Below are 18,873 nucleotides of genomic sequence, written 5' to 3' on the forward strand. Positions count from 1 at the left end.
ATCTTTTTGGTTTGAATGTTTTTCATCCGGCATAACAGAGAATGTGTCTCTGCATACAAGCGCTCTAAAGTGAATCAATCATTGTGCAATAGTTCTTATTTAATACAATCATTAAAAGCAAGACTGTTTCATATTAATGTGCACGTTGTAAACATTACAGAAGATTTCCATTCTCTGTCCTTACAGGTCAGCATTTAGGTAGAAAATTATGACTCATTAATCCTTAACCTGGTGCAGATTATTGATTCAGCCGTTAGTGCAGCCTTACTCTGTCTCGGAGTATCCTGATCTAATGAATATATTTAGCATCAAATCTTCTAAATCCGTTTTTTAAACTGTGTTCAAAGAAAACCTTCTCTTGCCTTCTCTTACTCTGTATCATATTTATTTATAGCATTGTGATCGTGATCTTTTGTCAGAATGTTCAACTTCATAAGAATTTACTGACAGTTTCTAATCAGCTGTGCCTGTAAAGTAAAAGACTGGCAGCATAGTCTTTATGTAACAGATGCACAAACCATTATACGCGATTATTCGTAATAATAGTCATTATTAATATTATGATGCATTGTAAGGTTCAATGTTCTGTGCATCTGTTACATAAAGACTGCTCTGCCTTCCTATTATAGGGTTATATAATTAACATAGTATGTGATTACTCATAAGATGAGATCAGACTAAATATGTTTCATTAACAATCTTCTAGCATCTAAAAGCTATATTTTATTTAGAGCTGCATATAATATAACGTCCCCTTAAAGCACAAGGGACATTTCCTTACAAATGATAAAAACCACTCTTGCCAGCCACAGAAACATCAAGTGTTCATGCACACAAGGACTTTAGAGTTTCTTCATTATATAAATAGTCCACCCAAAAACCATTAGTCTTCTACATCTGACAAGCACTGCCGGCTCACGAGCCTGTTTGAAGACGCAAATTTACTGTTATGCTGAGCAAGCCATTTTTTTTTGTGAAAGAATATTTTATCAAAACCAGGCCAATCTACATCTGAAAATGAGCTTCAATTTTTTTAAAGTCTCACATGCCACATTGGGTAACTATTCTGTCATCTATATATATATATTGCATGGAGAATAGTTGTAATATTTTAAGCTCAGTTTTTATTCTGTGTGTGAAATGTAGATCTGTGTGGGCCATTATGTGGGGCGTTGCTCCTCCCTCTGTGTAACAGCTGACTAAAAACATGGCCGGTTGTTTGACGCCCTATAATCCACACGAGTCCTCAAGCTCTCGTTCCGTTTGGTGTTCTATCAACTTCACCTTTAAAAATACCCACCATCCTCAACTCAATTCTTCTTTTTCCCGCAAATAACATTCTTTCGAATTGTCCGTCCCTAAGTACTGATCACGTGGACGTCGTATCTCGGTAAAGCCTCAACGAGATTTCTTCAATCTTGGCACAAATGTTCACTTGGACTCAACTAAGAACTGCTTTACAATGTTGGAGGGCAAAAGTAAAAGTCACTGTGACCTTGCGCAAAAACCTGTTTTTGGCCGTAACTAATTTTTTTTTGCACTAATTATGGCATCTATACAAATATCTTAGAGGATAAAGTGATGAAGTAAAGAGACATGGATATAAACTGCAAGGTGACTAGCTGGCGGAGGCACACAACAGTAAGGCAATAATTCTAGACTTTACACAGAAGCGTGGCATCACAGTAAAAGCAGTGCAATCAACATTGTTTGCTGATGATGTTACCTTAAGAGACCGCAATGCCGTTTGATCGCAGATGACAAATGTTTGGCTGATTGTGTTGATCCACAGTGTTTATTTTTTAACCAAATGAGCTTCATTCTCTAATGTCAGTTTTGTCAGCGCCAAATGTGCCCATATCCCGAGAGTATTCCCCTTGGGGCTCTGAGTCACACTTGCTTTCCACGTTCACTCTCTCTGTGGAGCAGTTAAGGACTTTATGTTAGATTTTAGTCAGACTGCCCCAGAGCACAGGAATATCACAAGAATTGGACTATACAAATGGGAAATCCTAATATCACGTTCCCACGGAGCAGACTTTTCCCTCCTTTAGTAAAGGGCTGATTAAGACTTAACAGGCTTCATAGTGTAGAATCCATCACACATTTTGAGACCAAACTTTGATTAACTTCAATCGTTAGCAGTGTTTTGTCTCCAAGGTGTTTGTTTTTCCTGAGAAATAATGTGTTGCGTTTCCTTATTTTAGTCACAGCTTTTCTGAAAACTAATGATCTTTTCAGTGCTATGAAGCCTGTTTCAAAATGGTTAATTTTCCCTTCATGCCCTCATTTAACTCTGAGAGATGATGCATCACATGGCTGTGCGGTTTATCGAAGAGCATCGGCGTCCTGCTGGAAGCTAAACACTGTTTATCACTACACGCAAGGAGACGGCTTTATAGTCCGTCTTCAATAATCTTCCATAATAATGGTGGTTAAAAAGTCAGCTTTAATAATAATGTTTGATTTCATCTTGTTTATTTATGAGATATATCTTACATCAAAATAGACATTTTGACCCAAGAATGGGCATCCAAAGAGCATGAATCAGTTCAATGCATTTTTGGGGAAATTGCTTTTTCGAGCATGAAATTCATTGTGTACACATGGCAAATGGTTTCATTTAAATGCTGCTTTGGGTCCAAAACCCAACCCGTGTGCACCGCTTGTAGCTGAACCATCTATACTGAGGAATTCAGTTGGATCATAGTGGCTCTAAATAAACCAATACTCCCAACACATATTGTTTCAAATAAAAGTTAAAGTTTGTGCATTAACTGCTGAAATAAACCAGTTGCTGTAGTTTGTTCTGAGGGTATTTCATGTTTTACAACTGAACATTATATGATCATGTAGCTGATTTGAAGTCTGTTTCATTGCTGATGTTATGGAGAGAAACCTTTTTTGTCGCTTTTATCTAATCCACTCTGAGCTCTTGATTCCAAGACTTAATTTTCATGAAATCTGGAAGCGGCTCGTCATAATTAAGACCAGGGAGTGGCCTTGGTAAAGCTGGAACTCAGTTCCTCGTCCAAAGGCACTTTGCGAAGTACAGGGCATGCCTTCTTCTCTTCCCACAAACTTTCTTGCTCTTCCAGGCCTGCAAACCCGCAACTTTCATGTGACAATTTATCCAACAATTAGGCTGCCACCACCCAATATGTCCTTAAGTAGTGTCACTTTGAAAACTCCTCTGTCCTACTTTCTATAAGCTAAAATTAGATGGAAACATGTGTTTTGGCTACACTTTTTGAAGGGAAAACTTGTCTCCTTTTCCCAATAGATCCCTCGTGGAGGACGACGACGCTCACATGAAAGTGGCGCTGGGCTATGGTGATATGGGCATCTCTGCTCACCTTCAGGCATCAAAGACTGGAAACACACGCTTTTTCACAAGCAACACGCACAGCTCAGTGGTTCTTCAGGTAAGAGTTCAGACACTGAATGTTAAGTCAAATATTATTGTCTGATAATAATGTTTCCATTTTGCTGCTTCAATATCCTTTGAGCAACGTATGGCGTTGTGCCAGTTGCAGGCTGGTGAAGCAGATTTCTTACCATCACTTTTGAGATAAAGATCTATCCTAGTAGACGACTACAAACTGGTTAATTTGCTAAATAAACTATGTTTAAGGGCTCGAGGAACAACAACTCCCACGTAGCTGGATGGTCTAATTCAATTTAGCCTATTAAGGACAAGCAAAGAGCGAAACAGTTGCTAATTGAGTAAAACTGGTGCATTGTGTAATGTATATAAAACGGATGCAAAACAAAAAAGAAGTCTGCCCTATAAATTATTCAGGAAAACTTCTTTAAAAGAAGTTATGGATGAAGAAGTCATGTAATCTTCAAAGGGACCGTCCGACAGAGGCGGTTTCTAACCTGCACTTCTGCTTCATCGTGTCCCCACCGATTTGTATAAAGTTGAAGATCCATCTCGACGTGTTGTAGTCGATGCTGGCATCGCACTGTATGCTGCTGCCACAGCATTGGCTGCCCTTCGTCACCAGCTCTCATTGAAAATGAATGGATGTTGGCTGCTTCTGCTGCACATTAATCACTTGGTGTCCGAGCACAGAAAGGGAATGATGAGGTTTTTTCTTTGGCCACAGTTAGTTAGCACACTCACTGGGTCTTAGTTAGCTTGTGCATTTGGAAACAAGTTTCCCGTTGTTTATTACAGGAGTTTATTGACTGGTTGCATGTTAATAAGCGTATAATGTATGTTTTCTTTCGACTTGCTTTCAGAGCTGCTATTTAAGGCTCATAGGCTGTGGCAAAATATCTGCCTGGAGATGAAGGATGTTTTTAACTTAATGACTAAAGCATAAGATGTGGTAGTCAGTGAAATCAGGTGTGCAGATAAGTGAGTGTGCTTAAGAAAAGAGAACCTCAGACCGTATGTGTGGACGGCCTCAGCTACGCAGCAGCCAAGCGATTAAACAGTGGTTGCAAAATATGACTCTCTAAAGACTACACCATATAAATTTACACTGCAGCTTTTCAAGCCTCTAATAACCTCTCTGATTTAAGGATAAGAATGGGATTATTATTTGTTTTGCAACTAGTTCCCTGAAGAGACTGACAAAGTAGTGAATTAATTTGTGTAGCCAAAGTCTGATATATCACCGGCAATGCCTCCATGCTGTGCATGTCCCCACTATGTTTTATAGCTGCAAAAGGATAATATACTGAAGCTCCAAACATATAAGTCTTTACCAGTTATTTTATGTGCAAACAGTCAAGAAAACGATCAGACAGACGTCCCGATTACACCAGGGGGGTCCATAAGCTCTTGTCTAACACGCCGTCATCCACTTCTTTGGTATAAAACCAGTGTACAGTTGATCTCCCAGAAACACTCATAACTCACATGTATCCCTGACCTTTTCTCCTCGTCTCTTAGGGATTTGACCAACTGAGGATAGAGGGTTTACTATGTGACGTCACGCTGGTGGCTGGGGACGGCGATGAAGCTTTCCCTGTACACCGCGCCATGATGGCCTCCTCGTCCGACTATTTCAAAGCCATGTTCACAGGTGGGTCCACAAAGCATCTGCTCAACAGGGGGTTAGCCATTTGACTGGGACCAGTTACGTTGATTTGTGTGGGTTGTGCTCGTTGTCACTATAAAGCATACTTTCGATTGCTTTTTATAATATGTTTTTATATATACATTTCATTTAGCTGACGCTTTTATCCAAAGCGACTTACTTTTTTTCCCCTGCTCGTTACACCGTAGACACAGCAGCAGGGAGTAATTAGGGGTTAAGAGTCTTGCTCAAGGACACAACGACATGGACGAGAGGGAATTGAAAGACAGACATGCTACACACTGAGCCACAGTCACATATATATATATATACACATATATATATATATATATATATATATATATATATATATATATATATATATATATATATATATATATATATATATATACATATATATATATATATATATATATATATATATATATATATATATATATATATATACATATACATATACACACATTCATTCTTTGCTCCTGCATTTATTATTCATGAACATTTCCATGCTTTAGCAGTCCATTCACTGTAATTTTGCCTCCTGAGAAATTACTCAAATTGACCTTGTGCACACATCCCTCCAGGATTGTGTGTATATTCAGTTTCCATGTTATTAAACTGACCTGCTTATAGTTACGCATTCATGTTCATGGTCGTTTGTGCCTGCAAGTGTGACTCGGTGGCCCGTCTCATCTCCTCGAGAGACTCTACACACAAGTAGAAGAACTTTGAATACGTACTGTAAAGTGCATGAAGGATATTTTCAGTTGTATTTTTAAAAAATGCGGTACATTTTTGGATGTGGGAAATTATATGAACCGAAAAAGCAATGTGCCAGGTTTTTATGCCTTTTTGTTGTTGTTAAAATCAAGGAAACGTTGTAACATGCATGTTTGTTTGAAAAAGTGACCTTACTGCTTTGGCTTACCTGTCAATTTAAAATGGAGGTGTTTATTTTCCATAACTCAAGTTAGTACTGATCTAGCACCCTTGTCAATTGCATTACATTGACTATATTGTGGGCGACTGTGGCTCAGAAATTAGCATGCCTGTCTTTCAATCAGAAGATCGGTGGTTCAAGCCCGGCTACGCTATTCCCTGTCGTTGCGTCCTTGAGCAGGACTCTTAAGCCTGTATTGCTCCCCGTTGCTGTGTCTACGGTATATAGAGTAAAAATGTAAGTTGCTTCGGATAAAAGCGTCAGCGAAATGTCATGTACTATTAGCAGTGTATGTAGCAGTGAAACGGGGTGGGATTGTCTTTGGATCGCATATTGTGAAAGTAGTGAAAGTAAATGTGTATATTTAGCATTTTAAAGTGTATGATAAAGAGGAAGACTGTTCTGCAATGAGAACAAAAGAGCTGGTTAAAGTAGGAGCAAGGGGAGACTGTACTTAGAGTGCGATAGCTCATTAGTGTGAGCGCAGATGCTGAGCAATGGGATTTTCCCTAAGACCTTCAATCCTTTCTCTAACTATAAGTCTGTTGACACTGAAAGCATGAACACACAATGGCATGCATCTAAATAAAATGATGCATTTAAAAAATTAAAAAAATGTTATGTTTGTTTTAAAGAATAAAGCTTATATAACAAGGTTTATTTTTCAAGTTTTTAAAATAGATTTGTCTTCATGCAGACAAGTCAGTCAAAAAAGATTATGTCTGAGCAGCTACCTTTTCTCATCTCCCCCCCCCCCCCCACGCTCTCCTGATGCAGGTGGAATGAAAGAACAGGATTTAATGTGCATCAAGCTCCACGGAGTTAACCGAATAGGCCTGAAGAAGATCATTGACTTTATCTACACGGCCAAGTTGTCGCTCAACATGGAGAATCTGCAAGACACACTTGAGGCCGCCAGCTTCTTACAAATCCTCCCCGTGCTGGACTTCTGCAAGGTTTTTCTTATATCTGGGGTAAGTAGTGAGACACACAACCTAAAGCTGCACATTACTGCGCAGTACACAGATTTCCTCTCGTATTTCCAGTTGTACATTTGCTATTGAATATGTTCGAAGGTCATTGGTTGAAACTACTTGATTTAAAAATATATTCTAATAATTGTTCCCCCAAGATTAACCCCAAGTACAGCAAGATTATCTTTTCAGTGTACTTATTCAACTAACTTGGTATTTCTGTTATTTTGCACTGTGAGTAGAAAACCAGGTAAAATGTTAAAGATTTGCGAAAACAAAAATAGCAGCAGTCGGTATAACATTTTATTTTCATGTTCAAAAAGTACTTAAAATGGCTCGTTACCCATATCAATGTATCTGTACTTTGTTGCGTACTTTTTTCTTTTAAATGCACTAAAATGTAAAAAAAAAAAAAAAAACTCATTTGTGTGTATTCAAAGTAGGGCTGCAACTAATGATTGTGAAGATTGCTTTTTGATTGACTTCTAGAAATTGCTTATTTATCTTGCCAACAGTAAAAAAAACAAAAAAAAACAAAAAGGTATACAGTGATAGAAAAACAAATAAAAGCAGCAGATCCTTCTTCATTCAGGTGTAGACTGAATGCTAATTTGCCATCCCTTTAAAGCGAAATCTCTAATATTTTGTAGATTTGAAGTCCTTCTCTCTAAGGAAGCAAGTTTCTCCACACAAGTTGGTCATAAAATGTCTTCCAAGATTTAGATTTCTTCCTCCTTGCAGGTTTCTCTAGACAACTGTGTCGAGGTGGGGCGCATCGCCAACGCGTACAACCTCACAGAGGTGGACAAATATGTCAACAACTTCATCCTGAAGAACTTCCCCTCACTGTTGGGCACGGGAGAGTTCGTCAAGCTACCGTTTGAACGGTTGGCGTTTGTACTGTCCAGCAACAGCTTGAAACACTGCACTGAGTTGGACCTGTTCAAGGCCGCTTGCCGCTGGTTACGCTACGAGGACAGCCGTATGGACTTTGCCCCGAAGCTCATGAAGAACATCCGCTTCCCCCTCATGAACCCACAGGAACTCATCAATCACGTGCAGACAGTGGACTTTATGCGCACGGACAACACCTGCGTCAACCTTCTCCTGGAGGCCAGCAACTACCAAATGATGCCATACATGCAGCCGGTTATGCAGTCGGAACGGACAGCCATCCGCTCGGACAGCGCCCACCTGGTCACCCTGGGCGGCGTTCTGCGCCAGCAGCTCGTCGTGAGCAAGGAGCTGCGTCTTTTTGATGAGAAAGCTCACGAGTGGAAGGCGCTGGCGCCCATGGATGCGCCCCGCTACCAACACGGCATCGCGGTCATTGGCAACTTTCTCTATGTGGTGGGTGGCCAAAGCAACTACGACACCAAAGGCAAAACGGCAGTGGACACCGTGTTCCGGTATGACCCGCGCTACAACAAGTGGATGCAGGTGGCATGCCTTAATGAGAAGCGCACCTTCTTCCACCTCAGTGCGCTCAAGGGACACCTGTATGCTGTTGGTGGACGGAACGCTGCGGGGGAACTTGGTGAGTTTATTTCCCTGCTTGTTTGTTTTTTTAGTTTCCCTTTTTAAGCAACAACAGAAGCCTTTAATTAATATTGTATGGGGTTATACACTTAAATATCGAGGAGCAGTGGTTAAAAAAAACAAACTGTACAGTTTAATGGCATACTGGTGCGGGTAATGAAAAAAAAAATGTTGTGCCTGCACATCATTTGCTGTTTCAACATGTTGCATGCATAATCTCTGTAATTTAATATGATTTAGACGATGTGCACATTATTATGAACTCCTTAAAGATTACAGTAGATTGATTACAGTAGATCGTAAAGTATAAAAATGTTACAGCAAGGGTTGTACCTAATAGTTTCTAACATGGCCGTTCAAAGATTATAATTATTATTAACTTGCAGAAGCATTGCATGCAATAGTCCATCTCTCCCTTTCTCTTTTTTTATGTTCTCTTTCTTTCATTCGCTCTGATACAAACAGTGAGCAATGCTGCTCTCTTTCCATGTCTGTCATGTCCAAAAGTCAAAATATATTATATAAAAGGATAGATAATATAGAGTAATCCAACAGCAGATAACCTACACACAGTTAAGTATTTAAGTTGAGTTGAAGTGTTAAAATTTACTGAATATTTAAGATCGCAGCATTTGTATTTGGCCACAATGCTATGTCAGATACCATTTTCAAGTATTTAGGTTCTGATTGTGACAGTTGAAGCTGGCACATGACACAGGAAGTGAAAAATAGTAAGAGCTTATGAAGAAATTGTGTTGGATCATTTTTGGTCCGTAATCTGACTACTTTTCCTCGTTTAAAGTGAATTGTATGACATTTCCACAGACGGCTCACCCCTCTGCTAGAAGCACTTCAATGAAGTGGTATATTTATATCTGTCCATTGTAGTTTAGTTGCTGCGTAGCCAGTCTGGAATCTCAGCACCCGTAACTGTGGACCACAGAGGTGCCACCCAATACTTAAATGCAGCTCTGTAACTGCAGCGGAGAGAGGGAGAGGCCACTGTGTGAGCCGTCCTCTCCTCTGTGTTATAATTAGACCAAAGAACACGGCCCGGTTCACTGCCTGTCTACACAACTGCCTTTTTCTGCTTTACGTCTCGCTGCCCTTTCACTGCGTGTGGTTTAGCCTTGATGCTTTTCTGGATGCACCCAACCCTGACATTATATCTGTTTACTCTGGGTAGGTCATACGGGTGTGGCTTTATTGTTACGTTTGAAAATAGCCAGATTATAAAATAAAAGCTCCACTACATCAAAATGCATATTTACAGGAAGAAGCTTTCAACCTTAACTGTTTCACGGTCAGGCACCTTTTCTCATTAAGGCTTGGTGGTTTGCTTATTGCGTCTTTTTTTCTTTTTTTAAAGGACAAAAATATATTCAGACTCTCTTTTTGTTAACTGTCATTCCCGATATTGAGAGAAAAAAAAACATGTTCTCATAAAGTGTACCTTGATCAGTTAACAACCATTCAATGATTTTCGGCAATGACTTGTCAAAGGCAGCACAGATCATTCACGGTAACTTTCGATCCCATCACGGGGTCCCGACCCGACATGGAACTGCTGTAGGTCAGAGACGTACGCTGATTATAACTAGATGTCACCAGCGACCAGCTCAATCCTCTGAGTGTCCTATTTTGGTGAACAGCCTGCAGGAAGTGAATATCATGCAAATTAGGCATATGACCTTCTTAGTTGATCATAGGAAAGTCTGATGGTAGGGTAAAAAAAAAGCCCTTTTTAAATTTCCAAAAGCCTCTGGTCTCTGTAGATAAAACTACAACATATGTTTATGCTCACGTTCATTCATCATTTGTTTTATTAAAGGATTTTAAATAATAGTGCTTTTTTTTTTTTTGTCCGACCCTGCTCTCTTAATTTTTCCCCTTAATTTAACCAATTTAATTAAGCATTGTTTCCTAATATGTCTGTTCTACTTCCTCTGAGCTGCTGCAAGATTCTGTGTACAGCTCAAGGTCACTTTCATGATGGTTGTTGAGCAAGCGGTGGAAGGCATTCACTCATTTCTCCCACTGAGATTTCCCCCGGGTGGCGCAGACTGCTTTTTCGAGTCGATATGAAATCTTTTTTTTTTTTTTTTATCACATCATTCTTTTGATTTAACTAAAGCCATTTAAAGCTGTTTTTTCTTCTTGATGTTCAACTGAGTCCTTATTTTCTTTGACCACTGTCAGTTCACCAACTACTTTTCTCCTACTTTTTTTTTTACCATTGTTCCACCCATGTTTAAATAAATATTCTAAATCTTCATCCTGTTCTATGCAAATGAGACGTTCCTCAGCTGTAAAGATAAGAGAATAGCTCATTTATGGCCCATAATGCTGTGGTAAAATGTACCAGTGTGCTCCTCTGACCGCTTGCAGATGAAAAGTGCAAAGCACAGCCTCTCATTGTAATCTAAAATATTAATGTATGACACTTCATTGAAGCTTACGTCTTCGAGGGTGTACATTCCTTAATGTGTGTTTCTGTATCAGAGTCCTGCTGGTTGTCCAACTGACTCGGCGCACAATCGGAACAGTTTCTCAAGCTCATAGGTGATGGACTCTGGCTGCTTGTTCAGGGATCGCTCACCTACGACTCGAGTGTCACTCATAAATCCCTGTGTCCCTATTCTGGTTTATAGAGCTTTCCTCAGAGGCTTTAAAATAAAAGGATCTTCCAATCTCCTCATTTCCTGTGCAGTCGGTGCATTTGGTGCTGGTGGGGTCGTAGAGATGTGTACTGTGTATTTTAATCTGTTTTAGCTCCCACGCTGAGACCCTCCAAGGCCTCATTTGCTGCTGTTTGTCCTCCTTAGTTGTGTCTTGACCTACTTTCTACTAATGCATCCTTTTTTTTTCTTTTCTACCCGTCTTTTTCTTCAAGCTACTGTGGAGTGCTACAACCCAAGAACAAATGAATGGACATATGTTGCCAAAATGAATGAACCACATTATGGCCACGCTGGGACGGTGTATGGCGGTTATATGTATATTTCAGGTAAGATAATTTATAATCTACACAAATGAAGATGCATATGTAATGTGGGTGAATGTGCAGTTAGCTAGTTTAAAGATGGATTTCATGTCCCCAAGTCATAATTAGAATGATTGTCAGTGCATTTTGATATCCAATTAGATCATTTCTTTCTTCACAAGAAGGAAATGGCTGATTAGATTTTACAACATGCAAGACCATGAAATCTAATCTGCGGTTTGCTCATCTGGTCTCTTTCGTTCAAACTCAACTGGATGTATCATGCATTGCCATGACTCATTGAGAGAGGCTGTGTGTGTTCTGCACATGTTCAAGCCACATTCAGTTTGTGATTGACGTGCGCATTGGAGGGTTGCATGGGAAGTGGAGTCACAATATAACAATAATTCAGTGTTATTCGGGAATTTATTTTTACTTTTTTTTTAAAGTGTACATCCAGTTCATTCTCGGTTGAGTGTTTTCAGGGTGTCAATTACTGACGGTATGCTAATGATACGTAATTTGATTCATCATATAAAAAAAAGTGTCTTTCACAATTGCACACTTTTTTACAAATCCCTCCTCACTCACTTGATTCCTCTTCCACTTGATCCCTCCTCACTCACTTGATTCCTCTGTGCCGGGCATGCAAGATGAAATGAGTTTAATGTCTGCGAGGGTTCAATGCTCAGGGCAGAAGGGGTGGACACCGAGATTGTTCTTGAGGCGTCACCTCAATACTTGTTCACTTCATAGGATTGGAAACGGATCCTGCGTTATGGAGATGAGCCCCAGTTTTCGCTGTGTGACTAATCCAGAGTGGTGCTACAAAGGCAGCCGGGGATAGGAGGGGTGGAAGGGAAATTGGGAAGGATGGAGCAAAGTAGAGGACTGAAGCATGAGTGGGAGGTGTAATACGGAGGAGCCTGTGTTAATCCCTCCTGGCCGTTGGTACTGCCATCATTCTACAACACGTAAACATGAACACTGTTCATAAACATCACAGGAGTTTACAAACTGATTGGTTTTCTATATGTCTTCTGGTGAAACGGAGGCAGTGAAGGAGAAAAACTGAGAAACGGGGAGTTTATGGTAATTTTTACACTGAATATCATTACTGGATAACGGTTACATGATCAGGTTATCTTTCAGCATATTTACCGACTATAGCTAGTTTCAAGTGGAAATCTGAGAACATACACCACCAAAATAATTAACATGAGCTGTTTTGACTGTTTTTAAAGCAATTGCAAGTCTCAGAATTTTAATATATTAGTGAGCCCATTAACTGTTTTAAGAGATGTCCTTTTGCTACAGGAAATGGATTTGCCTTGCCAGCCTTGGTGAATTAACATGAACAATGTTGTCACATGCAAGTAAAAAATAAAACATCCAAAACCTTGTTAACTGCAGTATTAAGCGTATTTACAATACAGGATGCTGACCAGCATTCATGCTTTTTTTTATTTTTTATTATTATATGCACTCCTGGATTTTGATTACTGTGCAAACAACCAGATAATTTAATTTCCACATATCTCATTATTTCTGCAAATCTCTGTCAGTATTATATTGATGTATACACAACATATTAGCCACTCTATTAGTTTATTTTTTCTGTTCCACTTAGTAAGTCCTGCACTGATATGTACCATGCATGTGATATGTTTGGTTTTAGTTTTTAAGAAATTAAATTGCATTTATTTATTTCATAGTTGGTTAGCTTTTCTCTTGGGATGAAAAAGAACTGAAACATATTTGGGACCACACAGACTGCATGATGTAGCAAGCCTAATATTAATGAGGAGCAAAGATGAAAGGCTTCTTTTCGCTTTTTATAATAAAAACAAGTGAAATGATGAATACCGTAATGGTCACAGACTACGCTAATCTGCGTGTAGCCGGCTGTTTTGCAATCTTTTTTTTTTCTGCCTCAGGCTGTACTCTGCAGTACATCATATTTATCACTCAACCTTTTTGATATTTTAATGGATTCCTTTTCTGTTGGTTCATGTTTCACTGATGCGCTCAATAGCCGGCCAATAGCCTGGTGAATTTCACTGACACAATAACGCAATGTCATGCTTTGCACCTGCAGCAGCTAATGCTACATGTGAGGGGGGCCATGAATATTTATGTGTTACAGGATGAAGCTTGTGAATTAGTGTTCTGAATACAGCTGTGGGTCATGTCACAAGAAAAAGACATGCAGCATGCCTCAAATTAAAACTGTAATGGACTGTAGTGCTTCTTAATGCAGAAGGTACAGAGCATTACCCATTAGAGGAATTTAGTTGCTCTGAGGCCCCACTGTAGCGCCCACACAGTCCCTGTGGGCGCTCCAGTCTTGCTGTGCAAGGTGACCCTGCTGAAGTGCAGTTCTGTGTCCGTCTGTCACAGCGGATCAGGTCACATTCTCCAGCTGCGCTGCGGCGCTGTCTGAAGGTATTCTGTCAGCTGGATGAAGCTGACAAATGCACTCAAGCCACAGAGCGTCAGCGCTCAAGTAGTGCGTCAGAGTTCAGACGCAACTTCTGAACCAGAACTCGGCCTCTGGTTTACGGCTTTACCAGAGAGATTAACTGTAGCCCGACTGTTTCTGGATTTTGTTTCTGATATTGATATTTGCGGGTCTCTTGGATTACTTTTTTTTTTTAAATCTTGCCGAAGATGTATATTGAGAAGGATGTTTTAAATTTGAAAACAAATCCTCCTTTCTTAACGCAAATCTACTTTTTGGCATTTATGAAGCCATGTCTTGTGTTTTACCGGCCAATATATCCACAGATGCCAAGATGCATCTGCATTAAGATACTATTGGCCATGTCTGTTACCAATATTTTTCGAAAATTAGACACCAACTAAGAAAGATGTAATTTCTTTTTTTTTTTACTTCCTATTATCCTTGTATGTATGTGTTACTAGCTCTTGTCAGATCTTTTGTGCAGAAGATACAAGTAGAGCTGGTAATGTGACGGTTTGTGAGGCGTTTGTCGTCTTTGTAGATAAAATTAACGTTCTTAGGAGCCTTTGATTTATTTATTCCCTGATTTATGCCCCAGGGTATACGCTGTAAGCTTCATATATAAAATGGTTAGGTTTTTAGAGATACGTTTCCACCGTGCCAGGGGGTGACACACAACCTGAGGAAGAGTCTCAAAAGCTGTCTTGGTGTGGAAACGAAGCTCATTAGGCATTTTAGTGTATTCAAAAGAAAGCTGGTTTGTTATGGTCGTTGTTTGAATTTGAGTGGAAATGGTCTCATAACGGTGGCTCGTAATTGGATTATTTTAAAGGGCGGTGATCTTTAATGTCTGCAAGTTTTTTTCACACTTGATCTTTTATTAAATATTGTGTGTATTATTGCAGCTCTGCAAATAATTTATTTGGGCAAAGATCTGCCATTTTACTTGAGTGTTCAAAAACTTGTTTTTCCTGCTAACAATCCCACAATGCAATATGTTGGATTTTTCTAGATGTAAAATTATGTGATGACCCAAAATGACTGATTCATAAGTGTCTGAAATTTCAATCTGCTACTCACTACTGAGGGTAAATTACTGTCTGTTTATGAAGGGAGTGGTGAATGGGTTCATACACATCTGAAAAGAGCCATCCTGTAGCTTGTCTTTGGCAATGTGCATCCTCGAGGGCTTTAGCTGTACACTTGTTTTTGTTGTCTTTAATTCCGGTCCGGTCACTTTCTATCAATATGAGGGATCTTTAGAAAATGCTGAGTCGCCTTTTCCTGCCTCACCTCAGTCTTCCTCTTTTCTTTGGTTCCCACTTCTGCCGGCACCCATTGAACCAACCAAGCGGGTCACTGTTTTTACGAGGGAGCTCTATGGCTATTTCATATTGACAGTACATGGCTGAAGAGAGCAAAGTTTTTAAACGGCCTACGTGGCAGACAATACCAACAATAAACCGCTCCTGTGATGTTTGGAGAAAGGTAAAAGCGTTTAGCCCGTTCTCTCTCAATCTCAATTTGGCTAAGCCTTGTCCTCTCTTGGTGTCTCACTAATGGCACTGATTAGACATTAGGATACTGGGATACTGATCAGACATCATTGTATCAGAGAAAGGCCAAAGCTTAAACTGAATCAGAATAGCAGCAGGGCCTCTTGAGAGGAATTATAAGGGCCATACGGCTGCTCCGGCACTGTTCCCTTGTCAGGATTTCAATGGCAGCCCTGCCCCGTGGACCACTTGGATAAAGAAAGTGGATAGTCAGGCTATCTTTTGGGTTTGATCAGTTAAGGAAGTGCAGCGCCACAGATCTGAGTCATGGCAGCTGAATAGACGGCTTAGGCCTCAACAATAAACCAAGCACACGATCACTGGGCAGCAGCAAAAGAGGGATTCTGGCTCTATTCGGCATGCTCTGCAAATCTTCTCCGAATTTGCTCCTAGTCACTCTGCTTAAGGGGAGGAGGGGTGGGCTGGCTTCAACCCAAATGCATGCTGGGATTGTGTTCCTCTTTATTTTAAGCCTTCCCTGTAGACATGTCCTGTTTTTTTTTGTGTTTTTTTTTCCTCCCCCTTTTCCCTCAGCTTTCTGTGTCCCGCCGTCTACAGTCTGTTTGTGCGGATGTTCATGATCGTTTTCGTAGCGGTGTTCCTCTTTGTACCGTGCTCATCATCAGCATTATTTCATGCCCTAGAAACCAATGTTGATGTAAATCTTTGTAACAATCTCGATTTACCCTGTATAGTGGCTGTTGAGTTTGTTTGATCAAGGTTTGAAAAAAGATTTCGGAAAAGGTGTGATCTACAAAATGTACAGACTTTGTCCTGACTCCTGTTCTCCATAATCTTGCGGAAGCAAATGTTCCAGTGTTGTGGCTAGCGCTCCGCTTGGCCGAAATGAATAAATGTAGGTTGACACGGTTGAATGAGTCACGGATCGGTCTGATTGACGAGTCCACAAAGCTGTTTCTACTTCCCCCATATGATTAGTGAGGTGGCTAATTTGTGCTCTTTTTCTTTTTTTTTTTGCTGCAGGGGGAATCACTCACGACACTTTTCAGAAGGAGTTGATGTGCTTTGACCCAGATGCAGATAAATGGACTCAGAAAGCACCCATGACGACAGTGCGCGGCCTCCACTGCATGTGCACAGTGGGCGACCGCCTTTACGTGATCGGGGGCAATCACTTCCGGGGCACCAGCGACTACGACGACGTGCTGAGCTGCGAATACTACTCCCCGGCCCTCGACCTGTGGACACCTATCGCGGCCATGTTGCGAGGCCAGAGTGACGTGGGCGTGGCCGTGTTTGAGAATAAGATCTATGTGGTGGGCGGCTACTCGTGGAACAATCGCTGCATGGTGGAAATAGTACAAAAGTACGACCCCGAGAAGGATGAATGGCACAAAGTGTTTGACTTACCCGAGTCGCTGGGCGGGATCCGAGCCTGCACACTCACAGTTTTCCCCCCTGAGGATATCTCGGGCTCGCCCTCCAGAGAGTCGCCCCTCTCGGCACCTTGATGAGTAAAAGGGGGGAGCCTTGTTTTGCTCTTACCCCCGTGACCCCTCGACCACCCCAACCCCTTCAACAAACACTCCTTTTAGACATTGTTTGCACTTCCTCTTTGGACTACGTCTGTACTGCATCCCTAAGTATCTCCAAGTCCACATCCCCTCAAGCTGTGCAGAAACCACTCCCCAAGTGATTAAACCTACGTACCGGCAACCTAATTACATGTTAATGTTGCATACTCGGTATATTTTGGCAGGAAATATCTTGACTTAAAAAGTGACTTTGCAAATCAACTTTTCTACCTGATGTCTACAAAGTTTTCTTATGTCTCGTTTCTTTAAGCCTTCTACCTTGAGATGTTGACTACCGCACTGACTCTCCTCTAGTCTATGCCAGGTTAGATGCAGGTGACTCCAGAAAGCAGAAGCGTAGGGACAATTAAGCTCCAAAACACAGCTGGTTTTTAACTCAGGGGTTGGCCCAGGCCCCTTCTACGTTGCTCTCTTACAGTTTCAGTTCTTTCCTGCTATTGCTATGAAACTGTTCACAAAATGGTGTTTTCTAAATTTAATAAACATGGTTTTGAAAATAATTTAAACGTTGTTGTCATTACTGACTACAGCAGACCCAGGTTGATCCTTTTAAAAGCAGAAGTCGTTTGGATGTAGTAACTGGAGAAGAAACAGCTTAATGTGCAGCCTGTGCGCAGTTTACCGAGTTGTCTCATTTTCAAAGAACATAATGTGTTTTTCTTGTGATATAGTTTTGTTCATGATGGATGGTTTAGACTGGTTGGTTGGGCTCAATGAACTGCTCAGTGTGTATTTAGACGCTAGAGGCTGCCATTGTTGATGATTTGAGTGAAGCCGTCTGACTCTGCAACAAGATGTGTGGCCTTTACAACTTTTCAACATATACAACATATATTTTCTTGTGCAACCCTGTGTTGTAAAATGGCAAATAAATGAATCTTGTGACCTTAACACAGCTGTAAGAAAGAGGCTAGTTTCCTTTTTAAATGTGTTTCTGTAAATCTAAATGTTGTGAATATGCTGCAGAGATGACGCTATTCAAATATTTGATGGCAGTGTTTTAAAATACAACTTGTAGCATTCAGGCTTTTCCAATCTCTGTAATCTGGTTCAATATTGGCCTTGTCCGTGGTCATATGTGACCTAGCCAGCCAGGGATGTAAGCAGTCTGCCGCTGACCAGTACCAACTGGAAACTGGCACTTCCACCGCTGCCGCCGCTCTTCCTTGCATCAAGACGGATGGTAATATCACCCACAATCTGCCCACCTGCTCCCGGCCGATTACAGCCTTAATGGCAGCATATGGTGTCCGAGGTGTCCGCTTCACGCTGTGAGCAGGAATAAAAGATTTGTGTAATCATCAGGTGAGTTTGCTCTGGAGCGTCTAGTCCTCATTATACCCTCATTATATCCTATTAATGGAGTGCCGCAGAGTGGCTGATCTCAAATGTGACCGCCTGTCCCCGTGTTGGTCATGGCACGGTCTTTCACTTGAGTTAGTGCCTTTTCAATGATTTGCTCTGTTTTTTCCCTTATCTTTTTTTTTTTTCATGTTGTCTTATGCAGTCGTCTTCTCCTTTTTATGGCAAGACTTGTTTTGTTTTTTTTAATATATATTTGTGATTGTCTGACGTCATCTTGTTTTGAGAGCTGTTAATACCATTTCAAAAGCTCTATTTTGTGCAGCAGCTTATTGTTAAGTCCTTTTGATGAAACAGTTTGCATCATTTAAAAATAGGCCGATTGTAATCCTTTAATGGAAAGTCACTGAATAAACAGAAGAGCAAAAATGGAACGTGCCCAGCTACTGGCAAAGGCAGACATTACAGGAGATGGTCGAAAGATTAAATTTAGAGCCATCTTTCT

General features: G+C 40.6%; 1 protein-coding gene across 4 annotated transcripts in view; it reads left to right on the top strand.

The window, feature by feature from the left end:
- The window catches only part of klhl13 (kelch-like family member 13), a 32,772-nt gene extending 15,200 nt beyond the window's left edge, over positions 1–17,572 (top strand). For all 4 annotated transcript variants that reach the window (XM_068600786.1, XM_068600789.1, XM_068600787.1 and 1 more), the window contains 6 exons: positions 3,284–3,425; positions 4,907–5,039; positions 6,772–6,968; positions 7,710–8,505; positions 11,401–11,514; positions 16,495–17,572. In XM_068600786.1, the coding sequence (XP_068456887.1) occupies positions 3,284–3,425; positions 4,907–5,039; positions 6,772–6,968; positions 7,710–8,505; positions 11,401–11,514; positions 16,495–16,982 (1,870 nt within the window). In that variant the 3' untranslated portion in view covers positions 16,983–17,572. The remainder of the gene's footprint in view (positions 1–3,283; positions 3,426–4,906; positions 5,040–6,771; positions 6,969–7,709; positions 8,506–11,400; positions 11,515–16,494) is intronic.
- The last annotated feature ends 1,301 nt before the right edge of the window (positions 17,573–18,873 follow it).

This window comes from Clinocottus analis, unplaced genomic scaffold (genome assembly GCF_023055335.1).
Source record: "Clinocottus analis isolate CAN_PGR_092001 unplaced genomic scaffold, fCliAna1.0.p SCAF_5, whole genome shotgun sequence".
NCBI lineage: Eukaryota > Metazoa > Chordata > Actinopteri > Perciformes > Cottidae > Clinocottus > Clinocottus analis.